The 15886-nt window shown below is 34.6% G+C and overlaps 1 protein-coding gene across 29 annotated transcripts in view; it reads right to left on the bottom strand.

The window, feature by feature from the left end:
- The window catches only part of CLASP2 (cytoplasmic linker associated protein 2), a 155838-nt gene that overhangs the window by 43763 nt on the left and 96189 nt on the right, over positions 1 to 15886 (bottom strand). For 15 of the 29 annotated variants that reach the window (XM_086742891.1, XM_086742896.1, XM_086742890.1 and 12 more), the window contains 6 exons: positions 15650 to 15817; positions 12857 to 12912; positions 11571 to 11741; positions 8360 to 8383; positions 5485 to 5502; positions 3457 to 3558 (listed from right to left, as the gene is read on the bottom strand). In XM_086742891.1, the coding sequence (XP_086599017.1) occupies positions 3457 to 3558; positions 5485 to 5502; positions 8360 to 8383; positions 11571 to 11741; positions 12857 to 12912; positions 15650 to 15817 (539 nt within the window). Of the gene's footprint in view, positions 1 to 240; positions 268 to 3295; positions 3323 to 3456; positions 3559 to 5484; positions 5503 to 8359; positions 8384 to 11570; positions 11742 to 12856; positions 12913 to 15649; positions 15818 to 15886 lie in introns of all 29 variants that reach the window. The other 14 variants (XM_086742898.1, XM_086742895.1, XM_086742906.1 and 11 more) reach the window with 4 other exon arrangements.

Genomic DNA, 15886 nt, shown 5'->3' on the forward strand with positions numbered 1-15886 from the left:
CTACCATCAGTAGTAGGTCTAAGTGAACTGAATGATGAGAGAAGCATTTCTAAAAGAGTATTTCAAAATGACAAAAACCTCCCATCTCCACTGCCTTCTAAATAAGGATTGTATTCAATCAAGTAAGTGCAGTATATGGAAAAAAGTGCATCAGAATTTCTGCTGAATAGGGTCCTTAAATGAAATATGTCAAACGGGTGATCAAACAATGATGTATACACAAATTCTGTAGACTCTTACCACCAATGGGGTTAGCAGACTGTGATCCTGAACAAGTGTAAAGGCAGGATTAGGGTAGGGGTTTATAATCCAAGAAGAGGGAGGGAGCAGAGCAGATTAAAAAATGGATGGCAAATGGAAATAAAAAAGCTTTAGTCATTTCACACAGGAAAAAAAGCCACAAGCGGGTTATGCTAAAGCAGCGCTTTTAAGTAGCTTCCACAGTTGAAGAATTAAACTCAGATGCTATGTACAAAGCAGATGAAGCAAAGCTGCACAAGCAAATTACAATTCTTCAGCTTTCTAATCAACAAGTGGATAATACTGAAGAATTACATTTCAATTAAGCATGAAACTATAGCCTTTGTATTACTTCAAAAGAATATTGCGTTGCTAAAAAGGTTCAAGAAGTTCAATAGCTGAACAGAAATCACACACAAGGCCAAAACATTTTTTTTTGTGTGACAGACAGTAAAGGAACTGAGCTGCAGGTGCGGTGAATGACAAAAAAAAACCAAAAAACCTCACAATGGCACAACTTAAAAGACTTGCATAAAATTTCAGATTTTCCTCTTTAAAATTAACCCAAAGTATAAAAGTAAGAATTTGTTTCCATTCAGAAATTGAAATCTTTTTCTCTGAATGAAGATTGTAATGTAATTTCAGCACACATTGCTGAATTACCTGACAGCCAAACAGGAAGGGAGAGGGAAAAAAATGGAGAAATTTTTTTCCATAGATAAGAATAAAATAATGAGCTATACATTATATATGCATTTATTTTACGTTACAATTTAAAAATAAAGAGGAAGAGTAAAGGGCTTCTGAAACCCTAAAAAGTATATTTTGTAAAAGCATTCAAATTTGCAAGTCTTTCATAAAACGATCTTTGAACAAAAGTGCTGAATTGTTGTAATCCTGAATTTACAAAAGCATCTGTGTTACAGTTGTTTTTAAAAAATGAAAGCTTAAATCTAATATGAAGCTACTCTTCCACTACAAGCTGAGGAGCTAAAACAATCCTCTGTATGGAAACATCAAGCATCTTGCTACCCACAACGCTGTGAAAATTTTCAGTCACATAAAACAAAAACAGCTGGCATACAGTGCCTGACAACTCTCCTTCGCCTATCCATTTGTATTTGCCCTGTTTATCTTCCTTAAAACATCTCAGAATTCTTGTTCTCCCCCACTGACAGGTTATAATGAGCTATCTGAAGCCATCAATTCTGAACAGAAGTAGTAATAGAAGGCTGAAAAGATGCACTTAACTTTCACACATCATCACATGCAGACAAATCTAGTTATCTCAGTATCAATTCAACTTATCTCTTTAGACATTAATCCTGTGAAAAAATGAATTATCTTAGAAAAATATTGCCATTATTCATAAAAAGAAACTGAAAAATCTTCAGTTTGTTTCCCTGAAAATACAGTTTAATTAATATTCTAAGACAATGATCATCATAAAGTCTTATATTACTACCTAAATTTAACCTCTCCTCCAGTTTATCAAACACCTTAACTTTTTAAGAATTAATCATATCTATTGAAAGTACAAAGGTATTTTCAAAAAGCTTATTTCAGAACTTTCCTAATACTAATGAAAAGTGTGGTGGATACTGTTTACAGCTTTTCATAAAAGGAAAAAGTTATTTTACAGGACTGTACCTCCCTGGCCCTTAAATTATTAAGCAAAATATTCTTTGCTTATGACATAGTATAGTCAACACTGAAAACATAAAACAAGTTTTGCACAATCTTTGTCAGAGTCAATAACTAGACTTCATTTTCAAGCTCTCATCCCACAAACACTTGTGGGATTAGAGCACTGTAAAAGCAAGAAATTACTTAAGAGAACTTCAGCTACTGGATTTTATTATTTTGTATTTATCTGTTCAGATTTTTTTGTAAGTTTTATTTCACAAAACCTGCATGCATTGGATTAGGTTTGATCCAATTGTGTGTGTTGGAAAATGATGTAAAGCAAAACTAAATGGGAAGTACTCTAACGGGGGGGGGGGGGGGAACCCAAAACCAAAACCAAACTCTTCTACCTGCTTTTTTGAGTCTGAAGTAATTCTACTTATGATGCACGCAGTCATTGCTATGAAGATAAGTGTTTCTACCATTAAACACAGAATTAAGAGGGTTTTTTTTTTTTAAGAAAGTGGATATGGTTGCTGATAGCAAAATAACTACGTTGGAAAATTCAAAACCTATATAATTTACTGGGTTTATAACATAAGGCCTGACAAACTACAGGACTGGTTAGCTTATTTTAGCTTTACTGTTAATTTGTTTTCCTTTAATTAATTTCATTACATTTCACTTCCTTAGACAAAGACGAGTATTTAAAAACACTACAGAGCTTAGTCAGATAATGTCTGTTGGAGACATCAGATGCGTGAACAAACTGCTGTAGGTCAGCCAGTGCCGAAGAATATGAGGTCTTTTTAATTAATGACAGAGTGCTCAGCTAGATTGGGAATTTTACATTTGCTTTGGTTTCTAAACACACATAGAAAATTACTGTGGATTAGCCAACATACAGTAAACTGCTTGTTTTAACCCTTTGATTTAATATAAGCTAAGTAACTGAGTATCAAGTTAGGGTTTAGTGTTTTTACTTCAAAGAAGAGTTAAGTGAAAGTAACAGCTGACAAAACAAAAAAGAGAGTATATATCCAAGAGCTAGAGTAGTGTCTAGCTTAAAATGAAAATAGGTATTTCTGGCTGAAAAATAAAGACTTTTTGAAAACTGATAAATCAGGTTTTGCAGGTAACACTAAGGACACCATTCAGCCTACCCATGGTTCTGTATTAGTCATCCACGTGTCATACGCAACTGACACAAGTTTACTGGTGTTTCATATTTGAGAGGTCAGAAAGGGGGGAAAAAGAATGTTGAGAAGTTATAACTGAAGACAGAATTTAAGGGTAGATGTAATTTCCTGTTACATTATCTAATTTAATTGGTAAACTAAGACCTAACCTAGTATTTTGTCCAGAAAAAAACAACATGAATTAGGAAAGCATGCAAATACCACTGACCCAAAACACTGAAAAAAAATACCTTCATTTTTGTCTGGCGATGATGAACCTAAGGCACAGAACAACAACTCAGTATGTAGCTTTTTTAAAAAATTAACTTTGACCGTAGCCATTGGTCAATGAATATATGCTTAAGCATTTGGCCTCTTTATCAGGTATAACTGACAAACAGAAAATACATACGCTGAGACTGTGACACCACTTTGGTTCTACTCCGTCCTCTGGAATCTGTTTTAGAATTTCCAATACCAACAGAAGGCGTTGAAAGCTTTGTTCGTACACGACCTAGAAAAGAAAAATGGCATTAAATCAGTTTTTCACAGCAATGTAGAAAGTAGAGCATAAGTAGCATTTACTAATATTTTCTTAAGTTTCTGTAGATAAAAAAAGAAGCATAACATAACTTAATTGGTGAAAATTTGCTTGGGATAATTAGTAGAAATTTGAACATTAAAATACTTCTCTGATGCTACAAGTTTCAGTAAACAATTTACACATTATCTTTTAAACACTTTGAACTAGCTAGCTATTTCTTGCTTCCTACATAAATAGGTTGATCATATTAATAAAAGGGAAGTATATTAAATATAATAGGCAATGCATACACTAATGTTGCCGTATCAGGTACATTCTTCTCATGATTACTTGTGGTTGTAACTCTACCTTTGCTGTCATAAAACTACAAAAATATGTTGACTTTTTTTTAATAAGGTTCTGAGGTTTCTTCCTAACTTAACTCCTCTTTTTCAAAACCCAAATACTAGCTTTCCTGTTACTGAAAATTCTACTCGTTTTCTGGACAGTCATATAGACTTCTATGGGATTTCCCAAGCCTTTTACAGCATTTTGCAAAGACTAAGTACACTCAAGTGCTTCTCAGTGACCATGATATACGTAAATAATATTCTCCTCAACAGACAGAAGAACTGATGAAGAGAGATTAAACTGGGTATCTACAACTAAAACAATAAAGTCATTTCTCTCTAGAATGCCAAGCCATCTTGGGTTTGAGTTAAACCTTTCTGCATTATTAGCCATGTTCCTCATAACATCTACAGTACACAATGAAATTACAAAAGAAAGGAAGATCCCAGTTGGATGAATTATAGGTAACTGAAATATTATTTATAAAAGAAAATAGTAAGAGTTGTGTACCACGTTTCCCTAAGCCAACCTCTCAAAAAACAGAAACATTGAACAAAAATCAAAATCATGCTAATCATAATTCTTATAAGTTGCAAGAACAAAATCCAAAAAGCTTGTACAGAGTGGATCTAGCTCAACAAGTAATCCACCTTTAAAAGTAGCATCATTAAAATATTTCCTAGACATGTAGAGTCAACATTTGACCCAGAAGAACTAGGTACACAGACTGTTATTTATTTCTAGCCTCTTTAGGCTTTCCACAGCAGAATTTGGAGACCAACCAAGTTAATATTATTCATCCAAGCAGAGGGAATAGCCATAGATGAGAGTCTATAAGAAGAGAATCAGGATAAAGGAGGTTATTCACTAAACTATTAGAAAATAACATACTAGCAAGAACAGTTAGATTAACTAGTCCAAACTCTACTAGTTATCCCCGTGCAATGGCAATGTTTTCCCACTGAGTGCTGTGAGACTGCAAGGCATGTAACTGCGTTCAGAATTTGGCCCCAAAACCTAGGAACACAGAGTGCCACTATTTGGATACTATGTTAAATTATTGCTTGGAACCTTGTTCAGTTTTATAGAAGTAAAAAAGCAGTTTGTATTTGTGAGGCAAATGAACTGTTAATTCACTTGAAGTCTCTACATCCATTCACCAATGACAGACTTAAGTGTTAAGAGCATATTGAAAATGAATTCCCAAGCCTCAAAGAAATGAGTAATAGTAGCACCTGCTTCCCAGAGCACGAGCACATTTGATGAAATATTCTGTGACAATATTCGCTTTAAAAAACAAACGCAAAATTATAAAGCTCCTGTATTTTCACACCAAAAATGTTAAGCAATGACATTTCTACTGCAGATGAGTACTTGAGAATTAAAAGAAAAGCAAAAGAATTCAAAAAATACTACATGACAACCAAGTATTAGATGCATAAGCTACCTGGAGTTACGAATCTCCACAAAGCCCCAGAAGTCTATATTCTATTTTTAAAGCTTAATTTGTGTCAATGAAAATATGAAGCTGAAAATATTAGCTATTCTAACAAAATATTTTCTTACCATCTTCAGAAGCTGTTCCTAAACAGAAAAAATAATAAAATACATGATATTCCAAACAATACTGTGTCTCTCCAATTCCTTTTTGAGATTAATCTTATGAATGTTGACAAATTTTATCAATATGTCTAACGCTTTTGTCTTGCAACTCCATTATCAAACTGAAGCAAAATTATAAAGAAACATCCATACTATACTGTCAGTGATTTACAGGAATACAGTATATAGCATTGCCTTCCAGACTTGTTAACAAAACAACACCCCCGTCAAAGAAAAAAAAAATAAATCTATTAAATAAGTCAATAAACTGACATGTACAGATCAAAACAGACATTAAAAATATTTTCGTGCAAGCTCTTCTGAAAACATAAAACATATTATTATAAATTATTTAAGCGAAAAACACAAGGAAAGCGTTTCCCACACTGGATAGTGATAATTTGATGAGAACTTGCAGCAAGGATTTTTCTGAATTAAGTCCACGATTACTCTGAAAATCTACATGCACAAGATCAAGTTTTGCTCAGAGAAGTGGAAGCAATATGAGCTTGCTGAAACCAGATCACACTTGAACAAGTATGCCAACCTTAACAAGGCTTGATTTTGACAAAATGAGAGTCGGACAAATGTTTTTACTGACATCAGTACCTAGAAATTGATGGGAAGCTATCTAAGCAGCAGTTCCTCCTCTAAGTTGCTTTCAAATAAATTTGATTATGAAATAAAATATATATTAGTAGTGATAAAAATGTTAAATGTTAAAAAAAATATTAAAAAAAAAATCAAAGGGTATTTCCATTTTTGTTTTCATTCTATGCCATTTCTGCTTTATAAGAGGCCTACAATAATTGAAATGTCTGTTAGTGCCTTTGGCTAGCCTGAAGTTAACTTCCTTCGCAAATCTGGCTATGGCTTTCTCATATTATATATTTCATATTATATATTTCTCGTCACTATTTTTTAAAAACACCCTCTAAAAGTTAATTAAGTGTAAATTGCAGTGCTTCTTCACAAAAATCAGTTACAATAATACGTATGTAGGAGTGTCTAAAAGTTTTCCAGATCAAATTTGCTAGTCTGTATAAAAAAGTCCAGAGCTGGTTCTTGGAAAGTAGGTTCTATGCAACACCTAAACCAGGTGAACAGCTAGATGCTTCTATAAAGGGTGGTTCTGCTTCTCCTTTCTTCTCCACCCTTGTGCTACTACCTGGTTTGGATGGCTAAAGGCTCACTGTCAGCTCCAAAAGCTAAATAACAGAATGCTATTTCACTTCTGTTTTATGAAATCAGTTTTCTGTAGTTTGCTCACCTACAGTGATTGATAATGGAGTATTACAAGGCACTAGTGAAAGAAGTGGTAAAAACATGTGGCCAAGATTAGTGGGAAAAGGAAAAATGATTAGTTCCTCCTGGTGGTGGCTAGATTAGAGCAGCTATACCATACAACTACAGTTGGAGAGCTAAGATGTGTTCATTCTGTCTCGCACATCATCCCTACAGATATGCTGTAAAAAAAAACAAAACAAAACAAAACCCAAACCACAAAATCCTGTTATTCTGATCAACTGTGTAGCACTTCCTCTACTATTTTTAAACAGATGTGTGGGACACCATTATCTGTGATTACTGATCTGAAGAAAAAGCCTTTACACATGGCCCTAAGAACCTCTATTGCTGGTGACAATGAGCAAAAGCTCAAGATTAAGTGTTTAGCAGAGACAGTTATAAATAAATCCTATTATACGCAACATAAGGAAATCTGATATGGAAATAAGTGAGACAGACACTACTATCCTGTACAAACTCCCCTGGTTTTATCAAAAGTAGGCTTCCCATCTGCAATACTAAAAAATGGCTCAAATTCTTCCAAAAAGTATCTTTTATGAAACTGATTATTTGTACTTTAAAATGATTGAGGATTCCGGATTTTAGAGATCTACCTTCTTACTGGTTTTCATTTCTACAAAAAATATCACCTGCATTGCTTCCAGTAAACTACTTATTCTTCAAAACATGTACTGTTAATAAACATGTGACAAGAATTATTAAGCAAGCAGCAAACATAACTGACTTGTTAAGTGTTCCCCAGCGATAAATTAGAACTAGAACTACCAGGCACCAAGCTGGGACTCTGTCACTTTATTATATGGGAAGCACTAATTACACACACCTGAAACAGACAACTGCTACAAGAAGCCTGATTCTCAACTGCTTTACAGTTAACATAAAAATATATGACAGCATTCTCTGTGTGTTTAATACAAAGAATTAAGAAAAAGCAAGCACTAAAACTTAACTGGAATACTTGGTAAGCTATTTTACCAGCTAGTCCTTCTTAACAAACTATTGTTTAATAAAATTAGATTTTATTACAGGATTTACAGACACTAGATTTTGATGTAGTTACTTTTGAAAAAAAGAAGATTTTACGGGTTTGGTTTTGGTTTTTGTTTTTTTAAAATCCTTGATAATGTGGTCAAGTATCTTCTGCTCTGCCATTGCTGTTCTACCAAGTCAAAAAGTTTGACTCTACAGGTAAAACTATGAAACATGATAGAACTAGAGCTAGCTAAAAAAAGCATGCATGGATTATAGAATTGCTCAGCGATTAACAGAGTTGGTTTTTTTTTTAAAAAAAAAACTGAAATAATGTTCAATTTCTGATAAGTATTCTGTTGCTTATACAGATCTATCAAAAACATCCACAAATATAGCAATAACATACATATTAAGACATCAAGATTACATAGGCGTTAATGAAAATAGCACAGTATTTTGTTAATGAACAGATAAATATATTAAACATCAATAATTTTACATGAAAGACACTTTACTAAATATTTAAGAGAATTAGAGGACAGACTAAACAATTTCTTACCATCCATCTTGTCAGAAGTATCCTCTTTGTTGAAAAAGCAGGCAAAGAAACATGGAAAACTTAGTGTGTTAGAATAAAGGTGTTCACAGCAGAGTCATAAAACATTAATTAAGGAAAATACATTAATATTAAACACAGCAGACATGTTTATCTAATTCATGCATGTATAAGCTACCTTAAGTAAAATTGGTTTCCCTCAGTCCAAGGTACAAAAACACAGAACAAGGTACAAGTACCCTGCACAGGGCTGTTGAATCTCTCTGTATTACCCAGATTTGAGCCAACTCGTACTGTAAAATATTTATAAATTGTTTCATGCTTGGTGTCAACAGTTACTAAAGCATCAGTACATATTTATATCATTACTGAACCACAATATTCTATTTCTTATAAAATTTGCTATTGAGCACGAAGCCCCTCTGGGAGTAAGGGACAGGACAGAAAAAAACATCACATCCACAAGACGGAGGACAAATGGGAGAAAGTTGCACTCTGGCTTAAAAGTATTAAAGATTTATCAGTTCAGTTGGAAGGCAGTGCATACATATTCTGACAGTAACAACTGAAATTAAAATATTTAGCATGAGACATATAATTACAGCTCAAGTCTCCTCAAAAAGGACATTAATACTTAAGGATGTCAGAGATAGTCAACAATTAGAATAACTAAAGTTGAAAATGTCCTCCTGCTTCTAAACAGTGTTTAAAAAAACTAATACATTATCAAGCAGGAGTTGTTCTATCAACAATAAAAAGGAAAGAGATGGGTGGGTACAATTATGGATTATTATGCTCATGAACTTGTGGTCCTCCGAGGCTCTAAATTTGGCAGCTGATTAAGCAAAAGGTGGATGTTTCTCTTTAAGTAAGGTTGAAAATAAATTCAGGCTCCCGGAGACAATGTTATTTCTTTTGGTATTGACTGCAACACCCGAGATGTGGAAAGCATTATGGAAATACAGTAACATTTTCCAGGCATTTTAGCACCATGGTCAGCATTATCTTGACAATTCTGTAATTTAAGTGGCCATATTTGGATTTAGTATAAACATCCCCTTAAAATGAACAGAAAGGAGAAGTTTACAAATTAGCCCATTTTCTGAAATGCTGCACTTGCTCAGATTCACACTCTATTAACTTTAAGGTTAGCTTTTGAAAATCAAGAGCAAACCATATTTTGCGGTGGATTCCATAGCTAATTCATAACCGAACACAAAACAGTCACATTCTCTACATAGCCAAGAGGGGACAGATACGTGTCATTTAGTTTACCTCATTGCTATTAAAAAACTGTTAGGAGAATGAGCCAAGATCAATTAAGCAGTACTGTTTGTTTAAACAAACCTTGGTCTTCTTGACTACCACTGCCCTTGTACCATCTGTAATAGGATTTGACTTTACTATACACTGTTAATAACATATTGTTTTGCCATTTAAAAACACCATTGTACTCTTCTCCACAAGTGACTGCATCTGCTAGCAAGGCAAAGCTTTCCAGCTGCTCACATCCTTCTAAAGAATATGACCTGGACTTAACTGCCTATTTATGTCTCTCTTCAACCTCCACTCACCAAACCTATAAACTACAAAAAGAATAAGCTATTTCATTATTTCTGTTATTTTCCTTTATAAACTCACCACTATTTACTTCCCTGATAACCTCTGCGTCCTTCTCAACCCTTGCTTACAAAATCCTGGGCATGAACCACATAGTCCTTAAAATGTTCTGAAAGCAAGCCCATACTGCAATCAAGAGCTAATTTTCTGCAAAACTCGGGATCAAAGTAGTCCCTTAATTTCAGCAGCATGAAGACGACTAACAGAGAGAGGTCTGTCTCTGTTTTCCATTTGACATTTTATTCCTTCCACCACCATGCTCTGTGTCACTTTTACTTTTCACAATAGTTGAACTCAACTTTTGTCCAAGATTCAGAATACGTCCTGTTGCACATCAAAGCAGACCAGGTAATACTATGATCTCGGAGAATAACCATCCCACCTATTTCAGGCTTTTAGGCATTAAGTTAGGAGGAACAGAGAACTCCTCAAGTGATAACCACAAACTTATCTCCTCCACCAAGCAACTGAGCAGTCTAACTTCTGCTACCCAGCGGCTTCCCTGATTTCCCCCGCTGTGCGCACTAGAGGGAGCCCACACCCAAAATTACTATTTCAAGTCAGCCATTGCTCAAACTCAATCCTAAAATCAATGGTGTTCAAACCACTTCAAGCAGGTCCTGATGATAAAAGAATCAACTAATTTAAAACAGTTTTTAACTTAAATTTTAAAAAAGCAAAACCAAAACACTTAAAAACCATAGCCTAAGTGTATCCTAACATCTCCCCAAACACAAGGTAAATCAGAAGTACATAGTTTCTCTGCCTCTCTTGTGATCAGCTTCAGCAATGCTGACATTAGGACCTGCCTCCTTGGTGATCTAGCTGGCACACAAGCTGAGAATAAAAAACAAACTGTTTTGTGAACACTAAACCTCACTTCCCCCACTGCTACCCCTGCAGTATGGATAATCTGAAAAAAAAAAAACCAAACCAAACCAAAACAACAACAACAAAACCCAAACTTTCCCATATTCTTTTACTCTCCCTTCTTAGTGAAGGTTGTAGCGTCTACAACCACCACCACTATCAAATACTTTTCTGCATTCTTATGATTTGTAGCACTATGTCTAACAGCAAGTACTCCTATCAATGAAGACCATCACCTAAATAAAAACACACATGTAATTCCATCAATATGCTTAGGAAGAAATCAATGTTTTATATTGTTGTGTAAAGCACTTCTGTGTCACGTGAAGAAGCCACCACTTACTGCCAGGATGTCTCTTTAGCATTGCTGTAAAACAGTCAGCTAAAGAGCTGCGAAAAACAGGAAATCAAGACTCCTAAAGCTCATTTCCCTATTACTTCTAGAAACAAAAAACATAATGAACACTATCTGCTTTTAAGTGAAGGTATCACTCCTTTAAAGAGCACAGTATGAATACATTCTTTGCACTGGCATTCTTCCAGTACAAGAAAAAAACCCAAACCATCTAGCAAAGCTGCTGACTTCAGAACATCTGCTCTTTTGGAATACTCCAATACTACTAAAAATTATGACAATTTTTCAAATGTAGAAGTATTTTCCTGTAACTTTTTGATCAAAAACCTCAAAAAATATTTTACAGAGTTGTAAAGATGTTTCCCTTACCTAGTGAAGCGTAAGATCCCGGAGGTAGACCGGCTGCTGACAAGCGCCCAGCTCCAGCTGTCTGTCCAGCAGCATGGCGAGCCTTTGCACCTGCGGCAGCATTGACATCAATGTCGCTGCGAGACCTTTGCAGAGTTCCTGGGCTTGGAACACTCTTGCTGCTGCCTGAAACTAGGAAAAAAAAAATTAGGAAGTTATTTGTTAATCAATAAAATTAATTAAACTTAAAAGGTAAACATTTTCTACCATTGCGGCACACCTGCAAAAAGTAGAAAAAACCATGTAAAATAATGTAGGTCAAGTTAATACTAAATAAAGTATTATTGAGGTTAGGAGGCAAACTAGACCTGATGTTACCATGAAATTCAGATACAGAACAGCTTATTTTACAGTAGTATTTATCCTAATTCAGCATGAAATTTTACCTTTATTTAATATAAACTATGTACTCCCACCCTAGTACAAACTATATAATTCTGAACATGTTATTTATTACATTATTGAATGCTTCACAAATGTAAGGAAATCCACAGCATCCCTTGTGATACTGAGGGAAGACAATATTCCCACACTTCAGCTAAGAGCTGAATGCATACCCTGAATTGCTTTAGGGCCTAATCTTCTGTAAAGTATTTTTATATTATTTACTGAATATTAAGTATTCGCTTCAGTTAATTTTAACCACTGGTTTATGTCTTCAAAACTTGACTCCTCCTTAACTGTCCAGAAAACAAAAAGACTTTCAATTATTGGCAATTTGTAAAAAGGAGTTCAGTGATCTACTCTTCAAGAGTTACAAACATGTTATGTAAAATGAGAACAAAGATATTAAATTCCAAAAGCTCAAAACAGAATTAAACTCTTTGAATTACAAATTTGTGGTTTTGTTTTTTGGTTTTTTATAAGGAGCAGCAGCTACATGGGAATAGATGAAACGTACGGATCTTTTATGTCCAATTGCCATAAGCCTAATAAACATGAAGAGAACAATGTTTTTCTTCTTTGACGGTGACTGTTCCACGACAAAACTCCAAAACAGACGATCAATTAATAGTACCAATACACAGCAAATTACGTCTTATACTTGCAACAACTGAAAATACATAAAATGTGAAGCAACTATGAGGCAATCAGCTCCAAGCGGTTTGTAGTGACATATACCATTATTCAACCTGAAAACACAGTAAATGCTTCAGATACTAAAATTTTAAGCTACATTTAAAACTTCAGTTCAAAGAACATATGGAACAACTATTGTGCACTGCACTATATAGCAACCACCTTACCTCTGCCTGCAAGGCTTGCTGGGCTGGCTGCAGACCATTTAGAAGACAGAGGCCGACTGGGGGAAGAAAAAAAAAAGTCAGAAACCAAATAAGTAAGTCTCATGTATCAGATTCAAAAGGCAACAATAACAGACAGAAATTTAAATAAATCTTCTTTCCTCCCCTTCAATTTTCTCAGTATGTTTTAGATAAATACAATAAATACAGAATGACAAGGCAAACACAATCATCTTATCTTTTGTATTTTATAAAATTACATTCCTTTGGTTACCAAAAGGCACACTTTGGTAACACAAAGTTCAGGCATTCCAGACTTGGCCACCGATACATTTAAGGTTGTCAGTACAAAGTTTTAACCACAAAGCAGATCTTCTAAATCAACTGTTAAACAAAAACAGCGGGAGCTACACAAAAAGCTTTATTTATGAGAGAAGGTATGTGAACTGGTGTCTGCAGTAAAAAGGAAAATAGGTATACAATTCATAAGCCTTCTGCAGTCCTCGGTCTCCCAATTGAAAACGCTGGAACTTCCAAGCAGCTAAACTGAATTTCCCCTGCTTGAATGTTAGAGGCTCCTACAATTTATAAAATGACCAAAAATCCTATGTCTTTTCCTCTGTTTTCTCTCTGCTTTCCCTTTACTCTTACTGCAAAAATGAGTAGTTGCTGAAGCAAAATCTTTTTTGTCTACTTAAGTTTAACTGAGAGTCCTTCCTTCTGCCTGCTTCAAAAGAGTAAAATGCAGTCAAAAGGGTGAGGGAAAAGCCAGACTAGTAGAAGACAGTATGATACTTGATTCACTGATTCATATCTAGCCATCTAAACATTTATCTGACTGGGGAGCTCTGTATTTGCTGAAATAGTTGACTATTTCATCAATAGTCAAATTACAGTCTGAGTCCAGAGTCTCAGCTTTAGTAAAAATAATCCCTTTCTGATTTTAAACCGAAAAGCAGAGAGAAAAGAGATGCATAATACCGTGTATGTCTGAGTTATTAGATCAGGTGCTCAATGATAATACAGAGGTCAGCACTGTTACCCAGCACCTCACAGAAGATCATACATTTGCAACTCACGATGAATAATACCTGCTTTTCTGACATTACTAACTAGTGTTTTGGAGGTATTTTTCTGCAAGTAAGTGGAAGAGGCCCAGGCAGAGCTCCTGGGTGTATCCTGACCTCACAAGTTGCTCCAAATAGAAGGCCCAGACAACCATTACAATTTCAGCACTTGCACAATCTATTGTGATTGACATTTCATTTAAGCTGCTTCATATAGGTAGGCACAAATCACCACATTTCTCCCATTCCACCATCCTCTTTAAAACCATTTTTGACCAAGGATCTGTAAGAGCTCTAAGTTCAAAGGGTCAAAAATCATGGAGGATTAAGACTTTTAGGAAAACCGTATCTATATTTACAAAGCTAATTTGTACTGGGAAAACTCAGCATCTATACTGGAAGTCAGAAATGTAATTTTGGGTAACACAGGGAAAACAACATGCATCTAAAAGCAAAAACAGTGAAAAATCAATTAAAAATTAATTAATTTCCAGTATCATGATCTCTTCTGTTCATCTCTTATCTTACTCCTCCCTTTCTCTACAGCAGTACTTGCATATCTTGCAATACCGGAAGTAACACTTACTTGAGGATTTAAGAGTATTTTCAGACTCTAATTTCTTTGTTATTTAGTTTTTAACATTTTATTACTAGTAACCCACTAACAGAACTTTGATTTTGAGACAAGGAATATAGATTAATTTAAAGAAGTGTAATTAGTCTTTTAATAAATATTAGTGGATAATACAGTTTTAGCAATAGGCTACATTACAGACAATTATTTTTTAAATGTTTTTTTTTTTTTTTTATAATTACAAGTATCATAGGAAACATAAGATTTGACATAGAACAGGAAAAGCCTCTGGTATTTAAGGCAAAAGAAAATAAAAAAAAAAAAAGAGAGAAAAAACAACCTTCCCATACTCTGGAAGTACTCTTTGCTTTCAAGTCAAAAGTGAGCAGACGAGTTCTCTGGCTTTGGAAACAAAGCATCTGAACTGAAATCTTAAAAGGCTTAAATACTTTGTGGAAGCTTACTAGAACTTAAAGGGGAAAAAAAAAAACCACCACCACATACTACTACTACTATTCCACATTTCTACTAAAAAGCCAGTAGATTCCTTTTGCTATTGGTACCTAAGCAAACTTTAACCTGTTCAGCTCTAGATTCTCTATACATTTTAATACACTGACTGCAGCACAGACCCACCCTCTAGGAATTTGCTAATACATATTCAATACTGTGGAGATAGGGGGGGAAAAAAAAAAAAAAAAAAAAGGAAAAAAAAAAAAAAAAGACAAAACACCAACAAAAATGATAAACCAAAAAAAAAAAACTGTCTGTGATCTGAATGAATCTCACCGCCAATGTCTCTTTCTCATACTTCCCAGTGAAAAAGGATAAAAAAAGTAGTAACTTCATTATTTCTTTCCTAGACTTATTCATTGCACTAGAATGCTAGACATCAATATGTCAACCTTGAAGATCTTTTGGTGTAACAGAGCCTGCTAAGGACTAAATATATGAATAGGAATAGCCTGCTAAAATCCAGTTAATGACTGCCCTTATTTTTCATCTTGCTGGGGTAATACTGTCATATAGGAAAACACAATAAAAGATTTTTTTTTTTTAATTACAAAAAAACTAGAAGTGAGAATATACAATTGCTTTTCTGTACACCACAGAAGTCTGGCTCATTTCCTTGAAAAACAATTAAGTGACCCTTACTTGAGGCTCTCCTGTGAGCTGGAGGATGACCTGTCTGACTGAGGGAGAGATGCTATACTGCCAGAATTCTTCAAGTAGGTCTGGAGGCTTCTTTGATAGGGTGGCTCAAGAGAATTGTACAGAGTCTCGGCTTCACTAGGAAAGTGATTTCTAAGACCCAGATAAGCTCTGGAAAATAAAAAAAAAAAATAAAAAAAAAAGAGAATAACATGTAATTGCTCTATATTTTCTTCAAAG

Source organism: Chlamydotis macqueenii, chromosome 2 (assembly GCF_036417535.1).
Source record: "Chlamydotis macqueenii isolate bChlMac1 chromosome 2, bChlMac1.mat, whole genome shotgun sequence".
NCBI classification, from domain to species: Eukaryota; Metazoa; Chordata; class Aves; order Otidiformes; family Otididae; genus Chlamydotis; species Chlamydotis macqueenii.